This window comes from Ixodes scapularis, unplaced genomic scaffold (genome assembly GCF_016920785.2).
Source record: "Ixodes scapularis isolate PalLabHiFi unplaced genomic scaffold, ASM1692078v2 PGA_scaffold5__190_contigs__length_132052651, whole genome shotgun sequence".
Lineage (NCBI taxonomy): Eukaryota > Metazoa > Arthropoda > Arachnida > Ixodida > Ixodidae > Ixodes > Ixodes scapularis.
The window spans coordinates 77,400,792-77,417,169 of record NW_024609880.1 but is presented as its reverse complement, the minus strand read 5'-3'; the positions used below and the strand labels follow the sequence as shown (position 1 = coordinate 77,417,169).

At 45.3% G+C, this 16,378-nt stretch overlaps 1 protein-coding gene across 1 annotated transcript in view; it reads right to left on the bottom strand.

Annotated features, from left to right (window-relative positions):
• The window catches only part of LOC8042659 (histone deacetylase complex subunit SAP130), a 70,355-nt gene that overhangs the window by 17,842 nt on the left and 36,135 nt on the right, over positions 1–16,378 (bottom strand). Inside the window, exons 14-17 of the mRNA XM_029989426.3 lie at positions 10,855–11,022; positions 9,887–10,076; positions 8,206–8,322; positions 145–272 (exon numbers count right to left, since the gene is read on the bottom strand). Of these exons, the coding sequence (XP_029845286.3) occupies positions 145–272; positions 8,206–8,322; positions 9,887–10,076; positions 10,855–11,022 (603 nt within the window). The remainder of the gene's footprint in view (positions 1–144; positions 273–8,205; positions 8,323–9,886; positions 10,077–10,854; positions 11,023–16,378) is intronic.

Sequence of the window (16,378 nt, the reverse complement as noted above, 5' to 3'; positions counted from 1 at the left end):
ACAACAGTAGTGAAAGGCTTTAAAAAACTATTCGACATTCAATTCTAAAATATTCAACCAAAAACCACTATTCGCGTCGAACTCAGTCCACTATTTCTACATGACAGAAACAATGCATACAGAACCAAGTCAAAAATGGCTCACCCGGCACTTCAGAGATTTCTTGGGGCTCCTGCTTGATGGTGACCGGAGGCAGAGACGACTTGGTGACCTCGGCAGTCACTGGCTCACTCGCAGTGCTGCTGCTGTTGCTGCTCTCGTGTTGCAGGTCACTGCAGAGTGAGTCACATTGAGTCACCAAAGGAAGCACAGGGCTCACATCGGCAATGGCTTCAGCGCATCACGCCATAGCTGCAGCATTTCAAGGTGAAGACTACAGGGGTTTTCTTTTGTTCTGGTTTATCTTTAACACATAACTGGTCGTGTTGAGGGAATCCGGGCCCACTTGTCGAAAGCCCTTTTGTTAACGGCCAAGCTGACCATTCATATAATTTACGAATAAGAAATTAAAAGGAGTTGATCCGGTGGACCGGCAACGAGCCACTGTTGAAGCCAGAGTCGAGCAGCAAAATTATATCTCAAGAAGACTGTAAGTCGTGAACTTACAAATATCGGCAAGTCACAATGCTCATGTCGTTGAAGTGTAGCTAGTACAGGAAACGCATCGAAAGAGGCAAAATGTCACCATGTTTTAGGGGCGAAGCTCCTTAGGGGCTAGCCACGTCCGTATGTCTGTCCGATGTCCGGCGTCGGGTGCACGTGCTCCTGCTCGTGAGCTCACGCGCTCACGTGCAAGTGAGCACGTGCTCTCGTGCTCGTGTAGGGAATATAAAAATAACCGCATCTCCACGTGGTGAAGATGTTGAGTGAGGCGAAGCTCTGGTGGTGCTTGTCTGCGTAGACGGTGAGCCGCAGCATGCCGAGCCTTTCGTTCGTTTTCATTTATGTCAGAAAGAGAATGTGTGGTATGAAACGTGGTTATATACGCATTTGAGCATTTGACCACAGCATGACATGGATGAAAACGGAAGAAAGGCTCGGCATGCTGCGGCTCAGCGTCTACGCAGACAAGCACCACCAGAGCTTCGCCCCAATCAACATCATTCACCAAGTGGAGATGCATTTTTTTTTTTGTTTTTTTTTTTGTTTTAGAGCTCTATGTACAACTGTGCTTATATCAGTCCTGGAGATTTGAGAGAAAGCTGGTCTTCTTTCTTAGCCAAAATTAAGGGGAGAACACTATCCAGAAAGGTCAACTTTTAAAAGGCTTCATATGAATGTAATTTACAGTACCGTATAAACCGCAATATAGGTTGAATTTATATTTCAAGATAGACCTGAAAAAGTCAAGCCTCAGCTTATATAACAGTCAGGGGTCTGCGAATGCCGAATAGTAATTTTCGAATCGAATACCGAATCGAATCAAGAAAAAAAAGCTGAATATTGAATCGAATATTGAATAGCGATTTTATTTGTAGGAATTTTTCAAAGTGTGCTGCGAATGAGATTATTATGTGAGCAGAGTATGTGCCTGTTGCAGAATATGCTTTTTGTTTTTCCGCTAATGACTGTTATTAACAGTCATTAGCGGAGAAACAAAAATGCACTCGAAACACTGGGTGGCTGAAGCCGCCATCCTGGTTTTCTTCGCAATCGCCTAGCATCAGGTCCACTTGTCACGACGGACACGATTCACTTTCACTTGTGCTCCTTGTTTTGTTACATCTAACGTTGCCGCTCCCAGAGTGATAATGAGCGGAAGGAGAAGACAGTTCAAGGTAGCCTTCAAGAAGAAGGCAATCGCCTATGCAGAGATCCACGGGAATCCTGCAGCGCAGTGAGAGTTTGGTGTATCGGAGAAGAGCCTAATGGCGAAGCCAGAGACAAAAAGGGGCAGAGTGCAGCAATGCAAAAATAACTTCATTTCGTGGAAGGACTGTTGTGTACCCCGAATTGGAAACAAAGGTGTCAAATTTCATTCGGAATCTGCGTGCCAGATCGCTACCTGTGGCGTTAGAGTGAAACCGAACGAAAACAGTCGAGGTTGCTCGCGCCTCCGGGCTCTCGAGGGTGCAATTCAAAGGGACGTCATAGTCCCTTCGAGCTGCGTTAGTGAAGTCGTCGTCGGACGAAGGTTCTGAAGAATCTAAATAGTAACATTGGCGCACTTCCTGTTTTATTGCATGCGAAGAAATTGAATAAATGTGCCGTGTTTTCTCGTCCTTCTGTATGCTTGGCCAAATTTGTTACCAAGGTAAGGTTGCATTCTCTTGAAATAAAATCTTTTTTTCGCTTTTTGCAACTGATAAATTAAGGGGTCGACCTATATTCCGGTTTATACAATATATACTGGCAGTTGCAAGGCAGAATGCAGTGCCAAGTTTCATCTGTGTACATGAATTGTGAAATAAATTATAGTTGTTTTTACCAAGAACACACTGACATTGTTTAGGAAAACTATTGTTTGAAAACTAATATAATACCCAACATTTCTCTTCACTAGATATGCAGTGAATGCCTAGCGAGTGCCACTGTGAAAACAAAATTTCCCAAAAGTAATTCATTTTATGTTAACATTACGCTGAAAATTCAAATAAATTTTTTGCCTTTTATGTTGTCGACAAAACCTTCACATTTTTTTATAAAAGACATCCCCAAAGTAAAATAAAAAATGGCGCGGTTGCATCGCTCATTAAATTTCAGTTAGGAAACATACAGGGGTGGAACTCATGAAATGTACTTGGGAGCAGCCACGGGAGCAGCTGAAACAGCTGTTTTGGAGCAGGTTGGGAGCAGCTAAAACTTCATTCTGGAGCAGGCTAGGAGCAGCTCAAATCAGTTTTCATTAGGGATGCCGCGAACTTTTTTCGAATCGAAGTTTCGATGATCGAATCAAGCGGTTCGAAAGGTTCGAAAGATTTCGATTTTTCGAATTGTCTATATCGTAAAATTCGACGGAGGTCGAATTTTCGAACTTGTTAAGCTAAGAAGTTCGACGCTTTTCGAACCGTCGAACTTATTACGCTAAAAAATTCGATCTTTTTCGAACTTTCGAACTTATTGCGCTGCAAGGTTCGATGCTTGTCGAACTTTCGAACTTGACTGACCAAAAAATTCGATTAATTTCGAACTTTCGAACTTATTTATCAAGAAAATTCGAAAAGTTTCGAACTTTCGAATTCTGAAAAGTCAGAAGTTCGACGAACTTCGAACTTTTAGGGTAAAAGTTCGACGTTCGTCGAACTTCGAAAGACCGGCGGACGGTTTCATTTGATTTCAAGTAGTGGGGTACATTCGTAATTTTTTTTCTCGAACTTTTACACGCGGTGCTGCGTTTCTTACGAAAGACAATGTCATTTATTTCAATGTTCTGGCATGCTTAGGTTTAAAGAAATAAATCCCCGAAGGGGCGAGGACGGACGACGGGTTTTTGACGATTATCGTTTGTGCCAGATTTGAAGCACGCTGCAGCCGGAGCTATTTATGGTACTTTATACTTTTTTTAAGAATGATCTATGTATAGCCTAGGTAAGTGCCGTCTTAAGATGTGATTATTGTTATTCAACGTGAGTTTCGAAGAAATGTCCAAACATGTATCTGCATGCAATTATGACCTAAACTTGATATTTATTTTCGTCTAAGTTGTTTGAGGTATCGCATTTAAATTAACACCACAGACAGTACATATCATTGCCATCTGCAGAATACAAAATAATATATTTATTGTTTTTTCACGTTAAGGAATAAATTAACTCATTGCAGAAGATTTCTAGTAGTGTTCAAGTTCAGCACGTCATTAAAAGAAAACGTTTTTTTTTTTTTTTCGCTTCACGTTCCTGGGACGTGTTTCTTTTAGACTGTACACATTTTAATAAAAGAAACTTGTTTCGAAGTTCTGAACCTCTGAATATGCAAGAATAGAACACTTCCGACGAATTCTTGATAGTTTTTTTTTCTCCTGCTTTTTATTCCCGCATTTATTCTTTTTTTTTTTTTTTTCTTTTGTTACTATCGGCACAGGTGTTTAGGTCGAAAAGACATAGCTTTGAACTTCCGAACCACTAAGCATGTGACGAGCAGTGCCTTCTGACAACGAGTTTCTAACAGTGACCATCTACGCAACCTTTTATGCAGTGAAGAGCGACAGTAGCTATACATATGCATAAATAATTTCAGATTAAAATAAGCTCGACCACGCCCTCTTTCCCCGTATTGTTTTCTTTAACAGTCCGAAACACCTGCAAGGGGGAAAAAGAGGCTGAAGCCCCCCCCCCCCCCCCCCCCCCCCCCCCCCCCCGCTACCCTCTTTCCCCCCGTTTTTCCTCTTCCGACGCCACTTGTATGGTAGAACGCTCCTCGACCTCGAGTTGTGTCGGCTTTTGTGCTTTTTGCGAGGCGGTTCCTCCGTCCCAGAAAATAAACCTCCAGGACAATTATAAACTGCACCGGATCGGATTACTACCAGCGTGCAAGGGGTGGCGAGGTAGTTTGCCAGGTCGCTTCAAGGTTTTTCTGAGCCTCAACCTCCTGCTCGCCCCTGGCCGTTTCGAACTGGATGAGTCTCGTAAAACAGTGTGTTCGTGCAATCACTACTGCGTGATGCAGGTTAAAGACCCCCCCCCCCCCCCCCCCCCCCCCCCCGGGGGGCTGGCGGTCACAATTCTGCACTGGCAAATATTCTAGCACGTCCGGGACACTGGTGTCTCATTTAATTGCCTGACCAACTTCGCAGAATCTAGATATCACACCCTAACTTTTCTAAACTTGATTTTGTGAAAACCAGTGAGTCGTGAAAACGTTATTTGAAACTGAAACTGTAGAAAAACTTGAAAATCGGACTTCAAACTTTGAAAACTTGGATTAGAAAAAAATTCAAAATCTTCAAAGTTTTTTTTTTTTTTTTTTTTTTTTTATTTAGCGTTAAAAGAGAATCGAAACTTTCGAACTTTTCGAACTTTATGCCAAAAGAAATTCGAAATCTTCGAATTGTGCGACCTTTATGTCTATAAAAATTCGAAGCGTTCGAAGTTTTCGAATTTTTTTTACAAAGAATTTCGAAATCTCCGAATTTATCGAACCTGAAGTAAAAAAATATTCGAATATTCGAATTCGAAATTTTAGAAACCGTGAAAGCTTCGAAATTTTCGAATTCGAAACTTCGCTGTGGACAAAAGTTGCGAATTTTTCGAAATCGAACCTCGGTCGGTACGAAAATATCGAAATTTTTCGAAATCGAACCTCAGTTCGCTTCGCAAATATCGAAACCTTTCGAAATCGAACCTAGGGTGGTTCGCGACATCCCTAGTTTTCATTGCACTGCAGCTTGTGTCTTATAGACGAACACGGGAGCACTTTCAATTGTGCTTAGCAGCACAGACGAACATGAGTGGTTAGGAACCTAGGTAGATGGGATAACAGTGTAACAGATGCGAAAACTTGGCCTTAGTGAGAACCAAAAAGCAAGTACCATATGTTTCTGAAGATAGTGTCCTTGATATTTTCTGAGTGGCTTTTAGCTGCCCAAAATGCAAACCAGCACTGCTTATAGCACCACCCACACGTGCTCGACTTAGTAATTATATGTGCGAACCACATGACGTGCATAAGCAACGGACTTGCAGTTGCGCGGTAGAATAGGGCAACTCAATATCGAAGCAGCAGACTACGATTAACGGAGTTTTTGTACTGGAAGCGATAAGCAGGAGCAAGGTTAACAAACGCCGAGCAGATTTACCGCTCGCGTGAGAGCTGCTGGCCGGCAAGGTTTCGGATCGGACAAAGGTTCAAAGGAGTTTATTGGCTTTACTTCCATACAACCGAGAGCCTGAGGCAGCCAAAAGGCAGAAGCCCGTGCATCCAAGTGCTGGCTGCCTCCTCAGCCGTATGTTAACAACTAGAGAATACATGTGCATGAAACTTATGTGTACAGGTTTATTACACGTTTCAGTCCTATCAAATCACGATTTATCTTGTGAGAATGCGGTTCCAACTTCTAACGACAAAGTACTAAAAGGAATCTTTTGCTTATTTGTTTTTAACTGGCTGACGTCCGGATCCCGGGCCCCATCCTCAGGCAATCTGACGCTTAACGACTCGACCTCACCTAGGCCAACTTGCTTAACCGCTTATGGTTGAAGAATAACAATCCAGTCGCAGGTTGTGTAGCGCATGGAATCCGACCCCCAGTTTTTTCGCGCGCTTCCGACTCGGGATACACAAAAAGAATAAACACAACAAAGGATTGCAAGGCCGACAAAGCTAAACGCGCTCATTGTTGCCAATCGAGTCAATAAAAACCGAAACCAAGACAAAATACAATTTTGTTTGGCGCACGTTTTGCTATTGGGCGCATAATGGCGCGAGGTATTGGCTGTGGCGCGGTTTCCGCAACATGGCGCAGGATGGCGCAGACAAATGCGCCTGGCGCAAAATGGCACAAATGGCACAGCCGTTCCACCCCTGAACATAGGAGTGAGCCTTTCCTTTTGTCCCATTACCAAACGATAGTTTATCTAAAGTAAATTTAAGCAAAATGTGGAACATAGGAAAACAATTTCGAAGTATCGTAAAATCTCGTAAGGACGCCCTCCCCCGACAGATCGCTCATCCCGTTTTTCTGGCTAAATATCTCTAACACAAAAATTCCAAAACATCACCCACCCCCGATTCCCGTCGAACGTCAAGCAATGTCTGACAGAAATCGCACATTAACGGCGCGATCTGCGGCACCGAAAAGCGCGATACCGGCTCCCATAGCACACGAGTTGATCCCGCATGTATATTGCATCGTGAAATGGGATTCTGCTGCGTCCGCGATTTGCAGTATTTGTTTCTGCGACACGCAAGTTTGTATCAGATTTTTTGCGTTTTTGTCCGCGATCTGCATGCGTGATATCGGTTTCCGTGACAGGCGAGATTGCAACAGGTTTGCGCGTGTTTATTTCACCATAAAACATGAATGTGCTGCGTCCGCGATCTGTGGTATTCGTTCCTAGGAGATGCAAGTTCTAGGCGGGTTTCCGTGGGTCCTTCGCACCGTGAGACGCGAACCTGTCGCGTCCGCAACCTGCGGTATCCTTTCCATGACACAAGAGTTTGTAGCAAATCCCCGCGTGTTTATCTCATGAAACAAGAATTTGCCCTGTCCGCTATCTTTAGTATCAGTTCCTACGTCATGTGATTTATAGTGGGTGCACCGGTGCTATATGTAATTAATTTTCAATAAAGTTTTCCTGTGGCATCCCCAAACATAGCCTACCCCATGTTTTTCAACATTTATCTGTTCATTTTGGGTGGGCGTTTTTACGGGATTTTACGGTACTCAAACATTTACCTTTTCTTTAGCATCAGTGGACTGAAAATTATTAATAAAATATAACTATGCAGTGCAAACAAATGAAACTTTCTGGGAATAAACTCTAGATGTTAATGGTTGTAAACATGACATTTTTCAATATCAACTTTTTTTTTGCAGAATTTTTTTTCCGGGTAGTGTCACCCTGTAAAGGACACATGCAAAGGAAAAAGACATCTTTTTTAAAACAGCTTAGATGGAAAAAGGATGTCATAAAACAATTATACAACGAAGAAAAAAAGTTTTAGAGCTATATTTACGGCGCTATACAACTTTGTAGTTGGCGCCGCGGGAACCGCCGCTAATCACGTGGTAGGCCCACGCGCCGCCGTGCTGCGTCACCACAGCCGCAAAGTGGTGCTGCCGCTGCACGCTGAGCGCTGTGCGAACGCTGCTTCAACGCGTCTTTCCACGCCGCCGTCGCCGCCGCCGCCGCACAAGTTTGCCTGCTTCGGGGCGCCGCCGCCGTCGTCTGACCAGCGCACAGGTCTATCACGTCTGCTTGCGCTTTTTCAGGAGTTTCCTTTGGGCTCTAAAAGTTACTTATTAATCTTAGTTTTTTTGTTATACTTCAAACAGAGATGAATAAGTTACTTTTAGATGCCATACGACACTTCCAAAAGAGCACAAGCACCACGTGATAAATAAGGGCCAGTCACGTGATAAATAAGGGCCACTTTTCTGCGGCGCCGGCGGGCGCCAAATACAAATTCCTAGAGCGCCGTAAATACAGCCCTAAAAATTTTTTTTCTTCGTTGTAATATTGTTTTATGACATCCTTTTTCCATCTAAGCTGATTATAAAAAATGTTTTTTCCCTTTGCATGTGTCCTTTAAGTGGGCACGCCATACCTTGCAGGCTTGGGTGAAGACGTGGTGGACAGGGATGCTGGGGCTTCGGAGCGTGGACTCGCAGGTTCCGATCCAGGGAGTGATGCCATCAGGTTTTTCTTTACGTTAATGTGCACTCTGAAAACCGGGAAAGAAAAGTATGTCGGAGGAAATATGGTAAGGGTGCAGGCGAGCTGGTGAATATTAACCGTGTTGAATTAACTCGAGACCGCAGAAGAAGAGAATTGTCAAAAAGTAGAAGAAAGGAAAAACAAACGGAACCATGTCTCAAACTTGGCCAACTCATGTACCTAGTTGATCCACCTCTATATGTAGACTCAAACTCAAGGTCCATCACTACCGACACAAACAGACAAAGTTTAAGCAGTTCACAAGTCACAACCACCGTCGCCCAATGTAAGAAGGGGGACAACCTTACAAGTCGACACGTTAAGGGACAAACAAAAGGATCATTCCCCCCTTCTATTCTAAACATCGTTCTCACTTGTGATACAAAAGACACCAACAAATACCCCCAAACCCTGAAATGACCTTTGGGCCAACTCACAGTTGGGAAACAAAAAACTGCGAAGCGCAACCCCCCCCCCCCCCCCCCCCCCAAAAAAAAAAAGGAATGGGCCTCACAATCGTTCCAGACAACTAGAATATGGGTTCACTCTTCACAAAACATCAAAATCACAAAAAAAAAAAAGCACGGAAAAAAAAAACACACACAACATTTCTAAAAAGACTTTAATTTCTTTCAAACTGTACCAAAGCCCAACTTGTACGACTGCCTAGAGATTTTACGCGGACAGCCTTCCTCACTACTCTTTTTACATCATGCCTCTCCTTGTGGGCGATTTCCGTCTCTGACCATAGTGCCGTGCAGTTGCTACATTCGTGGACATGTTTCGCAATTTTTTAGTTCAGTGCATTACTCTTCACGTTTCCTTCAAGTTTGTTTAATTAATCAGTCATTGATGCATTGTGATGTTTGTCCAGCATACTCAAACCCACATTCTAATGGTTTTCCATACACAACGCCATTCACACAGCACATCGATTTTTCCCGACAGGCCTCGTTGCACTCACTCACGCCGGTTTGAAATGGCGTCAATATGCCTCATCCAAAATCCAAACTGAAGGCCGAATCCACTCCAAACTTCATTTCACTAAAGCGTAAAAACTAGTCTACCCCACCTCAAAAGCTTACACAGTGTGAAACTTGTACGCCATGAACTAACGTCAATTTGGCTAGTCCAGTGCAAGCGAGTCGGGTAGCAAGTGTCTTGTATTTGCGTCGGCACAACGCTCGTCCGCATCCAATCACACCAGCAACGCCCAAGCCTGCGGCCGCAATCTTCCCCCGAAAGCGCCGACGGGGCACGAGCTACAAAGACTGCCCCGTCGCCGGGGGCAGAACAAGCATCCCCAAAGCCATGATCACACCGCCAACGCGTCGCACAAAAGGCAGCCTGCAAACACCGTCCGCGGCATGTTTCTTCCCTGCATAACGGTCCCGCCACATTCATCGTACACACACCGTCTACAGACACGTTCGAAGCCTACGGCTGTATGTAGCAAACATGTTTCGAACAGACTCGAGGTGCATTGGGCGTGTCCAGCAGCACGACCGCGGCCGACTACGAGGCGCCGAAAACATTTGCACCAGATAAACGGAAGACGTTGCCTTGCTCACCCTTCGAAGGTGCGCTTCCTCAGGATGCTCGGTCTTGGCGAAGTGTTGTGGTTGGTCGGCGTTGCGCTGTGCGTGGGCGACAGCAGGTTGGACGTGGCCATGCAGTTGTAGGGCGACGGTACCACACTCGATGCCAGCGTCGTTGACGTGCCGTCCGTGACGGAAGACGTGCCGTGCCCAACCAAGCCTGCTGGAAAAGCAAATCGAAAACACCAAGCAGGAATATCATTGCAACAATAATTTACGCCGCAGCGACGCGCAACAACTCCCCCAAACGTTCAACAAAAAATTAGGAGCGTAATTTCGAGTTTTTAACGCAGGATGCCCCTTAGGGCTGGCGGGCTTGTAAGTCTAGAGCATCACAAAAGGTTGCAACAAAAACCATAATGACAAGGTTGGCTGCCTTTGGAAAAATCGCTCGCTACCTTGGCAGGAATCGAACCGACAAACTCTCGCTCAGTAGATTGCTGCTCCGACTCCCGCGCTCCCAGAGCAACCTAGGAAAGTGTTATTTCAGCTGCTATACATGCACTCGTGTGGCCGCAAATAATTAAGACTATAAAAGACTGGTTACAAACACCTCAAAACTTACCGCGAGCTAGGAGGAACAAGAAAAAAATCCTAAGTGACCTTGATACTTCGCGTAATGTCACCAGACACAGAAAGCGCCGTGTGTTTAAGCCTCATTCCCTAACAGCTTACCCAAATGGCTAACGGGCATGACAGGCACAACAAATCCAAATGGGGCAACACAACTACACAACACATCTGTCGGCTTAATGCAAAGTATTGAGATAAGTTATCTTATGCCACCCATGCGCTGCCACAATAAGATGACAGTCAGCTGAACGAGTTGAAAATTCATTCCCTATCGGAAACTCGTGCCAAATGATCAAAGCTCTCCATATCATCACAAATGTCGTACGTCGTGGCTGAAAATGGCCCCGACACATGGCAACAGGACCCACCATTCGGCGTAAAGGGCGTGTGCAGGGTCACATGCGGCGGCGCCTGGTGGCGGTTGCCAGAGTCGACCGCCACCATGAGTGGACCCCTGACCGTGCCGGCCCCAAGTGGTGGGGGCTGCACCACTGTGGTGGTGCAGGGGGGACCGGGCGGACCTCCCAGCTGGGGTCCTGCATTAGCGCCGAGGCACAAACGCACCAGGGTCTCGGATGAAAGCTCCAGGACACAGCTAGCACCTAGCAGTGGTTCTCAAGTCGGGGAATTTAAAATTCTTTAGGGACCCCAAAGGCCTCCTTGGAGTCCCCCCAAGAACCCTCGACCATCGGCCAAGCCGAGCAATAAAACTTGTTTTAAGGGCGAAGCTCCTTGGGGTCCAGCCTTGTCCGTCCGGCGTCCGTGCTCACATCGATTGCACTGCCTCCGGGATCGGCCCACTTTTTTAAAAAAAATGTATGCCCACAGGGGGTTCGGTACAGTCTTTTTTAACTCAACGGTCTCAATTTGTCACTGTGAATAACAATAACTCCTCTTTTGTCAAAGTTGCGTCAGGGGTTCCGCAAGGGACCGTCTTAGGGCCGTTGCTATTCTTAATTTATATTAACGACCTACCCACTAGTGTCTCTTCGTCCGTGTCTCTGCTCGCTGACGACTGTGTACTCTACCGTGAGATTCTCAATCATAATGACACCTGCATACTCCAATCAGACATTAATGCTATTTACCGTTGGTCTGACTCGTGGTCTATGAAGCTTAACACTAACAAATGCAAGGTCATGCGTGTGTCTCGCCAGTCTCAGGACTCTCCTAACTATTTCCTTAATAATGCTCATCTAGAACCGGTATCTTCGTACAAATATTTAGGCGTACATATAGCTTCTAACCTTTCATGGAAAACACATATTCAGAATATTTCAGCTAACGCTAACCGCGTGTTAGGTTATATCAAACGAAATTTTTCATTAGCACCTGTCTCACTGAAATTAACTCTTTACAAAGTTTTAATTCGTCCCAAGTTAGAATATGCAGCTTCTGTCTGGGATCCCGGACTAGTCACTCTCGTATCTACATTGGAAGCCGTTCAGAACAGATCCGCTCGTTTCATCCTCACAAACTATCACCGCACCGCTAGCGTCACCTCTATGAAAACAACTCTCTCATTACCACCTTTATCTCTACGTCGTAAAATTTCTCGTCTTTCCCTATTCCATAAGATATATCACCATAATTCTTTCCTGCGCGACAAAATAATTGCTCGGCCTGTCTATGTTTCCTCCCGTCTTGATCATCAACATAAGGTGGGCATTCCTAACTCTGTCACAACCACGTTTTATTCATCTTTCGTTCCCCGTACATCCCAGGAGTGGAACCACCTTCCCCGGTCGATCGCCATTATCGCGGACTCTGAGCTCTTTAAAAGTACAATAACTAATTACTTTATTACTGATAGTGTCTAAATATGTGTTATGTTATTTGCATTAACCTTCTTGTTGCTCTCCCCCTCTGTAATGCCTTCGGGCCCTGAGGGTATAATAAATGAAATGAAATGAAATGAACTCAGGACCGCTTGCTTACGAGGCAGACATCTTAACCACTACGCTACACTCCAAAGTTGCATGTAGCCGCTCAACGTCTATCCAGGAGAGGGCGCTGCGGTCAAATGCGTATATAATCGCATTAAACTTTGCATGCATTGGCTCAACGTTTATAGACGAGAGGGTGCTGCGGTCAAATGCTCAACTACGTATATAACCACGATCCCATACCACACATTCTCTTTCTGACATGGATCGTTGACTTAAGCGGTGGAGATGCGTTCCCACGGCTTCTAGCGGATCCAAGCTGATCCGCTAGAAGAACCACTGGCTCTGCATTTCACTGACCATAAAGCAGTAATAATGAAGCCAAAACGCAACCCGCAACTCGGCACTACCTATGAGCAATAAAAAAAAAATCAGCACCATCAGCACTACCTATGAACAATAAAATCAGTATAATCAGCACCACCAGAGCTTTGCCCCGATCAAAATCATTCACCACGTGGAGATGCAGCCTTTCTTTTTTTATTGATGCTGGTTACCCAAAGCTAGATAGACTAAACCATGTATGCCGAGCGAGTAGGATTGACTGTTCTCCGTTTCAGAGCTTCAAAGTTGGTTTGCACACACTTAGTTTTCTTTACTTATCCTTTTGTCATAGTAATCTCTCCCCCGGATGGGGTGTCCGATCACTTCCGCCGATCAGAAGGAGCCACTGAAACATAGGGTTTAAAAAACAATGCTGCCTTTCCAGAACAAGCGCTCATTTTATGGAAGAATGTTTTAAAGCAGAAGTCTCATGCTCTTGTGCTTGTAACCTAGCTACAGCCCTAACATAAAAAAAGGATAAAAAAAAAGAATAAATTAGTGTACTACAAGACAAATATAACACACAAAAAAAATTAATGGAAAATAAAATGATTTTGTGAGATACTGATTTTGCAAGGCGCATTTTAGGTGGGGGTCACGACCCACCTTAAGCCCAGCCCACAGATAGGTGGCTCCGCCCATTAGTACCGGCTTGGCTTGGCTGCTCAGCCGAACACGCTCGCAAGCCTAGCGTCTCCCTTTCACGACACCCAGTGCGTCTAGTCTCGCGTCTGACACAGCCTGCTAGTTGTGCGAGCAGATGAGCGGCAGCCTCTGGCATCGTCTGCCATTCCACCACCGTCAGGGTTAACTTCCCCAATAATGTGTCTGACAATGACATATATTGCACAAACATTTTTCTTTTCGTTAAATTTCTTTTTGTAAAAAGTGTGTCCTACTTAAAGGACACATGCAAAGGAAAAAGACATCTTTTTTTAGCATCCTGGTTAAGAAAAAAAAGTCATAAAACGGATTTACAATGAAAAAGGAAAACTTTTAGAGCTATATTTACGGCGCAATACGAATTTGTAATTGGCACCCGCGGGTGCCGGGGAAAGGTGGTCTTTATTTGTCACATGACATGGTGCCTATTTGTCACGTGGTGCTTGTGCTCTTTCGGAAGCTTCCTATAGCCTCTAAAAGTAACTTATTCATCGTTGTTTCAAGTATAGCAAAAAACTAAGATTAATAAGTAACTTTTAGAGCCCAAAGGAAACTCCTGAAAAAGCGCAAGCAGACGTGATAGACCTGTGCGCCGGTCAGATGACGGCGGTGGCGCCTCGAAGCAGACGAACTTGTGCGGCGATGGCGACGGCGACGTGGAGAAGCGCATTGAAGTGGCATCGCACAACGCTCAGCGTGCGGCAGAGGCGCGACTTTGCGGCGGCGGCGACGCACAGGCCTACCACGTGACCAGCGGCGGCTCCTGCGGGCACCAACTACAAATTCATTTTGCGCCGTAAATATAGCCCTAAATTTTTTTTTTCTTCGTTCTAAATTTGTTTTATAATATTCTTTTTCCATCTAACCTGTTTAAAAAAAAAGTTTTTTTTCCTTTGCATGTGTCCTTTAAAGGGCTAGGGAAATTAAATTTTAGCACTCATTTTCTAGCTTGAATGTGTTGCATGTTGCACCCTAACCTCAAAAACACCAGTCTTCCATTGAAAGACACAAGAAAACTAATTTTAAAGCTAAATAAACAATCTTTCAATGTGCACCTGGTTGATGCATGCAAAGCCTATTTGGGAGGTAATCTAGCAACGTTGGGGAACTTGCTACGTAGTCGTGACGTAGCAGATTCCTTCGGAGCAGCGCCGCTCTTTGGAATTTCAACATTTTCCTTCTTAGCTTTCCTCCTATACTTCGTTTCAGCTTCCGTACGAGCGCAGCCAAAGCTACGAGTGACTGGAGCCAATCACACGCCGGCAATAGTGCAAGCCACGCTATCTCGCCTGCACTTTTGAATCACTCCGCTGCGCCGCTGGTCGTCCGCGCTGCCCGCGCTCGCCGAGTATTTCGTCTGTCCTGGGTGTATCAACGGTATCGTCTGCTACAGGTTTAAAAAGTGCCCTTTCACGTTCTGAAATTTAGTTACAGAGGATGTCGGTACGTAGGCTGGCCGCTGGCATATCTGTTCGGCATTTCGGCGTAGTTTCGAGATGCAAATACACACAGCAAGGTGCCCGATGACCCGGCCGCTGATGTTTCCTTGTATTGTCTGGATATGCCAGGGCTCGAGGCGCAGTCCTTTCCACCAGCTTCTCGGCGTTCAATATGATCAGTGTTACATTTAGGGGCCGGGATGCAAGTCTGGCAAAGCACTTTATTGCGAAGTGCAACACAGGCAGCCTCGGGACCAACAACTAGTGGTACATCAAATCGGGGCTCAATATATACAGATAAGATACACCGGACGCAGGCGCACAGCACTCTGACGTCATACATAAAAGTGCATACTTCATGGCATGCTGTTATCATAAACACGCAGATACGACACTCCCTCCCCAACTATTATTCAAAACACTCCTATTGAAAATTATCAAACCGGAAGCGATCAGGAGGTCGCCTGTCTCTCGTGCTCCTCCGTATGACACAAGGAGGTTCCTTACTGGTAGGCATCCCACTTGGGTGACGTGCAGGCTGTGCAGGCAGATCACCGCTCTGGTTACTAGCAGCAGGTGTAGCGACTATGTCTGCGGCATGCGGCATGTCTAACTTGGGACTACCTTCCGGCTGCTCCGAACTTTCAATGGACGATCGTCGCAAATGATCAGCGTGCACAAACCTTACTTTGCTTCCGACGACAACCAAGTATGTGGATGGCGACTTCACGTTAACCACTTTACCAGGAAACCATATGACTACATCACCACGCAAATAACGTACAAGTACACGGTCGCCCACCCCAAAAGATCTCGGCTTAGATCTACGCTTATCGGCACACATTTTTACTTTTTCAGTTTTCTCAATCATTGCACTTTTTATATTTGGCCGTAGCAACGATAAGCGAGTTCGCAGTTTCCGTCTAAGGAACAGTTCTGCGAATGTCTTTCCCATGAACGTGTGCGGCGTTGTGCGATATGAAAACACAAAATTGTCAATTCTATGTTGTAGTGACCTAGTATTGCCTTTTTCTTTGTCATCGAGCAACTGTTTCAGCAGTGCTTTCTTTGTTGTTTGTGCAGCACGCTCTGCCGCCCCGTTCGATTGCGGGTGATAAGGCGGCGTGAGCGTGTGCTTGACACCGTTAGCTTTCAAAAAGTCTTGAAGTTCTGAGGCTCGGAACTGCGGACCGTTATCAGTCACTACTTCCATCGGCAACCCATGCGATGCAAACAAAGAACGGACAGTTTCAACTGTATTGCAAGCGGTCGTCGAGTACATTATCTTGACTTCCAACCACTTGGAGAAAGTATCAATCGCCACAAGAAACGTCTTTCCTTCTTTCTTGGCAAAATCCAAGTGTACTCTTTCCCATGGATTTTCACAGAGCTTCCATGGTGACAACAGTGCAGGCTGTGCCGCGGGCAGGACACTTTGACAAATTTTACACTTCTGTACAGTTTGCTCGAGTGTTTCGTCTATACCAGGCCACCAGACCATTGACCTTGCCACAGCTTTC